Source organism: Saccostrea cucullata, unplaced genomic scaffold (assembly GCF_032062105.1).
Source record: "Saccostrea cucullata isolate Sc308-1 unplaced genomic scaffold, CSIRO_AGI_Scuc_v1 ctg12060, whole genome shotgun sequence".
Classification (NCBI taxonomy): Eukaryota; Metazoa; Mollusca; class Bivalvia; order Ostreida; family Ostreidae; genus Saccostrea; species Saccostrea cuccullata.
In genome coordinates, this window is record NW_026922541.1 from 13,574 (window position 1) to 19,798 (window position 6,225).

General features: G+C 34.6%; 1 protein-coding gene across 1 annotated transcript; it reads left to right on the forward strand.

Moving 5' to 3' along the window:
* Positions 1-2,808: 2,808 nt before the first annotated feature.
* On the forward strand, positions 2,809-6,210 carry LOC134261924 (F-box/WD repeat-containing protein 5-like; the record flags this gene model as incomplete). The annotated part of the gene is made up of 4 exons (XM_062744310.1): positions 2,809-2,880; positions 4,550-4,738; positions 5,045-5,217; positions 6,097-6,210. Coding segments are annotated over exons 2-4 (447 nt in total), but the record flags the coding sequence as incomplete, so codon positions are not given.
* Between the last annotated feature and the right edge of the window lie 15 nt (positions 6,211-6,225).

Genomic DNA, 6,225 nt, shown 5'->3' on the forward strand with positions numbered 1-6,225 from the left:
CTATTTCATATAATTTCGTGCTAACCTGACTGGGTTGGGAGTCCATTCTGAAACCACGTGTGTTCGATATTGATTGCGTGCTCGATATGCACAACGAGCGGTCAAGTTGAGCCTTATACTAGTATATGACACAGCCGTGGGAGGAGTTTATTTTTAATTCATTCATTTGATTGGCTGAGGTTCTGTTCTAAGTCAGTAAGATCATATGAAGAGAAATCTTCGTCATGAAGAATGGGCTCCGCTTCGCTCCGCCCATTCTTCATGACGAAGATTTCTCTTCATATGATCTTACTATTACATAGAAGAATTCTTCACCATGAAGAATCAATTCTTCGCGAGGAATGGAAGCATTTGATTGGCTGAATAAGTAGGTTATGTTCTAATTACAGCATGATTTAATCATTTTAACAATGATCTACCTTCGGTATGACATCGATAGATGTCCAGCTGTGTTGCGTCGTGTTGTGTATAACTTGGAACGACGTAATTTTTCATATGTGGAATCCTAAATTCTAGAGGAGTTCCGACCGAGTATTCGATGAAGTGGTCATTAGCATGCCGCGAAATAGGTACAGTTGCTCCGCTGTTATTCACCTTTTTCAACAGTGATAGCATCAAACAGATTTATAAGATCGGGATGATATTTTTACATTCTGAACAGATTTTTTTTAATGAATTACAAAAACAGAGGGGTTAAAATAACTTCGCTTTTGTGATAATTTACTGTGACGTGCAAAAATAACTTCGCGTTTGTAATAATTTACGGTGAATTTTGGAGCTCAATAGGGACTATTGCGCCTCAGACGCCTCTATGTTAACCCCAAATTTATTTAATTGCATGTTTCAATTCAAGCAGAACGCTTCCTTCTGTTTTGTTTTAGTGTATACATACTGCTCTGTTCTCTCCCTTGCCTGCGATCGACGTTCAATACAAATATATGTAGGTCACGATCTCTGCTGCAGCCAGTTGTTTACATTTTACCCTCGCTAAAATAGTTCAGAGTAGGGATACTTCATATCTTATTCCCACTCAGGAACTTGTATTTAGTATTTGTAAATCCATAAAAAACGCTACTTATTGCTTAGAATTTAAATTGAATACATTGTAGATCTTGTTTTGTGACTGAAATTCTGATTTCAATACATGCATAATCAGAGGACTATATTTCTTAGAGAACTGATAAAAATTAACGTTTTAATATTTCCAATCAATCTTGCAAGTGCTATTGTTTACATATTATCTCTGATTTGATCCTTGCCTTCTAAGATATCATTTTAACAACAAGATTACTGAATTGTCCCAAAGAGCGAAGATCAAGAAGAAAATGCAAATGGTAGTGATCACAGGTGTCCGCCATTAATTAAGCTATATATGGTTTACAACTCTTAACTATAGTTAACGATCTGATAAATATAGTTTCACGATTTGTGAAACTATGATTAACAACTCTTAACTATATAGTTTACGATTGTAAATTATAGTTTACAGACGTGAACCTATGATTAGCAACAAAATCTATTGTTAACGTTTTATTACAGACAGATAAACTTAGATTAGCATTCGTAAACTATAGTTAACAACCGTTAAACATAGTTTTACAGATGAAAACTATAGTTAACGAATTGTTAACTATATATAGTTCACGGTTTGTAAACTATAGTATACAGTCGATAAACCCAGTTTATCAACTGTGAAACTATGTTTAGCTCATTTTTGTGAATTTGGCGTGCCATATAAATCTAATATTTTTTTCTTAACCACAATCGTTTATAATTTATTTCCATGATCTTTCAATCATATTCACAATGTCACAAAAAAGCAGCATTCCTGACATTTCTAGCATGGTTTTTGTGAATGAATATTTTTTGTGACTTTAATTAAAAGATATCAGTATTGTCGCCTTCGCGGCGCAGTAGTTGGAGTGTCTATTCTAGAGTCGCGAAGTAAGGAGTCGATCTTTACGTCGCGGGATCGAATCCCACTGTGGGACGTGGAGACAGGTCCTTCCGGTGTCGGATGAGACCGTACATGTATAACCCGAGGACCCGTGTCGCAGTAGGTGCTCCCTCTCTGAGTGTCTAATATAGGACAATATTCGTAGCTCTCCACCCCATAGGCATCGGAACCGGGGGGCTTAGCCCCCCTTATTTTTTGCAAAAATAGACATTATATAGGCATTGAAAATTGTGATTTACCTTTTTTTGTTGATTTAGCCCCCCCCCCCTTTCGATTAGCCCCCCTTTCAATTTGCTTCCGACGCCCATGCACCCGCAAGTGTTTGCGTCTCCATATGAGTGAAAAATTCTGGAGATGGACGTTAACACAACATACAATCAATCAATATATATGATTAATATATGTATCACAGAGTCTGCCGCATCTGTATATACTAGATTCTACCCCTCTATACTATAAAATCAACTGGGGAGCGCCTTATTCTCTTTTGAGAAGTGGACAGGCTTTCGCCTACATCCAGGCGAAAGACTGTCTACTTCTCTAAAGAGAATAGGGAGCGCCCATGGCCGTATTTGGCTGATTTGTTTCATACCATTACCACCAGTTGTTAGGACTTTGTTTTTATAAGAAATTCTATACAGCTACGTTTCCAAAAAGCAATTAAGATTACATTACTGGTCTTAAAATTTTTTTTAAAAATTGAGTATTTGATAGTAGGCCTAAACCAGGTTATTACAGCAAGTACAATGTAATATATTGGTATCATGATAAAAAGTGTAGAGCATGACATCCTTTTCTATCCGGAATTCCAAACGTTTACGTGGAAAACTTTTCTTTACGCAGGCAGACATTATATCCGGTTGATATTGACAGCAACAACAAACAAATTGGTCAGGTCATTTCACGATTGTTTTTTGTTTAAGGTAATTTATGTCATTTTTATTTCAAGATTGGCTGATATTGTAAACAGGACACTCACTTTAATATTGAATATGTTTTCAAATAATCAATTGATCATTTTTAGTCGTACTCAACATAGTCAATGTCTGTCAGGTCCAGTCCAAAGACTATATTTCTACCTACGTAGCTATTAATAGCTACGTAGGTATGTAAAGCTACCCAAAGTAGCTATTTTTACCTACTTTTTGTATTATCTGCATTTTGTGACCAAAAGACCAAACGGCGCAACATGGCGAATACCATGTATTTTGATACAGTCACACTGGCGATGAATACAACAAATCTTTTGCCAAAAAATGATTACTTCCTGAATCTGCAATTTTACATAAGTTTCTTAGCAAAATTGATAATATACGAAGTAATCATTTTTTGGCCAAATTTTTGTCCTATCCATCATCAGTGTGACAGTATCAAGATTTTTGTTGCTCACCATGTTGTGCCGTTCCTGCATTTGGCCACAATATGCAGGATATTGCAGGTAAAGCAGAAAGTAGGTAAAAATAGCTACTTTGGGTAGCTTTAAATACCTATAGCTATTAATAGCTACGTAGGTAGAAATAGTCTTTGGACTGGACCTGTCTGTAGCTAGAAATTGTATATAGTTGTAATATTAAAGTTATATATGGTGTATTTTTGATAAGTTCAGACTAACTGAAATAAAAAAAAAATCTTTCTGTTTGTTTTGTTACTTTATAAAACTATGTAATCAGATGTATTCAAGGTATTTAAGGAATCACTTTCTAGTTTGTTGGGTTTGCCAGGGCATCAACAATAGTTGGAAACATGGGATAATTTGCATAATGGGCAAAACCCATTATGCATAAATTGTCCCATGTTACCCACTATCGTTGATGCCCCTGGCATACCCAACAAACAATACAATTTTTCCTTATGTTTCCATTTCATTGTGAAATAAAATTGTAAATTTAGATTAAAAAAATGTTGTCTAATAGATTTAAATTACACATGGCCTCCCATATCAAATTCAATAGTATCCGCCCACTGACGTCAGACACAAAGACAACCGCATGAGATTTACATGCATATTAGGCCTTCTTAGCTCCTGACTTTTTGCTTGGCAAAATTTACATTCTTATGTATAGTATACAAAGTACACATTTATACTGTGTAAGTGTTGTGATTATTCAAGGAATAAATATCAAATTTGAAAACTTGATTATGAAATCAATTCAAATGACCTTCCCCATCCCTATTCCGTAATTATCCTTGCCAAGATTGATACCCATAAATAATTTGATAAATTGTATTCTTCATAAAATATATTCTTCATAAATATTTCATTTGCAGCAGTTATTTAAATCTCAATAATGTGTTTACATTATGTTATGTAAAAAGAATTAATTGTTTGTTTTGTGAGTGGTAATTTTTTTTTCATTGGTAGAAAAACATTGACTTGTTTGTCTTTAAATTTCAAAATTTCCAAGATAAAAATCTATGAATAATAAAAAAAAAATTGATTTCTTCATAAAGCTATTGACTCATCAATAGGCAAATTATCAAACAAGCCAACTGCTCGATTATGATTACATCATAGAACCAAAAAATGCTAGATAGTTATTCCTTGAATAAAGTGTATTTTTGTTTATTTTGTGTTTTTTTACTTCCATGTAGAAAAGTCAGTCAAGAGCAGAGTAGAAGGTATGTGGGATGAGGCTCCTGAACTGATACTAAAAAATATCTTCTGTTACCTTGAGGCTGCCGACCTTCATGCAGTGTCCTTGACCTGCCACTTATGGTATCAAGTGGCAAAGGAAGATGCTGTTTGGAAACAACTTGTTCAGAGATTATGGAAAATTAAGGGTATTCAATTTAAACAAATTGTTCAACATGTTCATGTTGAGAGATGATGGAAAATTAAGAATATTGAATTAAAGCAACTTGTTTAGAGATTAAATCATTATGAGATAAAAATATTGCATTTTTATTTTTTATCAAACATCATCTTTGAAAAACCAGATATTGCAAAGGTTTCAAGGATAGCTTTTCAAAGAACATGTCTACTGAAAATTTTAGTTTACTTTAGAAAGACTAATCAGATTATAGTTACTGTAATTGTATATGTGCTGTATATTTATGTATTCATGTATTGACTTGTAATTTTGAAAGGAAATTTGCCACCAGGAAAGACTTCATGGAGGAATGAGTTTCGTCGTCTGACCTATGAAACACCTACATTCCTCAGCGAAACTCTGCAGGAACACTTAGATGAAGTTTTGGATGTCAGCTTCTCACATGATGGCAGACTGTTCTGTACGACCTCCAAGGATGCAACTGTCAAGGTCACAACACACTATTTTTCATTGTCATCTGACAGCTAATATTGGACAGAAGTAAATTTTTCTTTAAAATTAAAATGATAAACATTTTAAATATTTATTCTCAGCAATGCTCTAATTATACCCCACACAACAAGTTGCGTGAGGTATAATGTTTTTGACCCATCCATCAGTCAGTCTGTCAGTCAGTCAGAGTGTCAGCCGTCAGTCTGTCAGTCAGTCAGAGTGTCAGCCGTCAGTCCTGTTTTTTTGTCAGTGCAACTCTTCATAAACCGCTGCACAGAATTTCGTCAAACTTTGCAGATATTTAGGACACAATGTGTAGATGTGCATATTACCAGGAAATTCCGATTCCTTTATTTTTTCAGTTAATTTCCGCACTTCAACACTTAGATTTTTGGCCATATCTTGAATATAGAGATGAACAGTTTGTCAGTGCAACTCCTCATAAACCGCTGCACAGAATTTCGTCAAACTTTGCAGACATTTAGGACACAATGTGTAAATGTGCATATTATCAGGAAATTTCGATTCCTTTATTTTTTCAGTGAATTTCCGCATTTTTACACTTAGATTTTTGGCCATATCTTGAATATAGAGATGAACAGTTTGTCAGCATACTAGTAACTCCTCATAAACCGCTGCACACAATTTCGTAAAATTGCAGATATTTAGGACACAATGTGTAGATGTGTATATTACCAGGAAATTCTGATTCCTTTATGTTTTCCGGGAATTTCAGCACTTCAACTTTGGAGGAGCGTGGGGTATTTGAGCTTGCTCACTTTTTCTTTCATTTTTTATAACTTTTTTTATTGAACCTTATTCAGAATTTGTGGAAAACAATAGTGAATACAGTATTTATCATGTGTTCTATAACAGGTTTGGGAACTGGGATACCCTACAAAAGTTAAACACAATGCAAAGATGTTGACTTTACTGGGCTGGAATCTGACACAATTCTCCATATTTAATAAAAGTGACACCTTCTTGTGTGTATGTGGAGTTCAG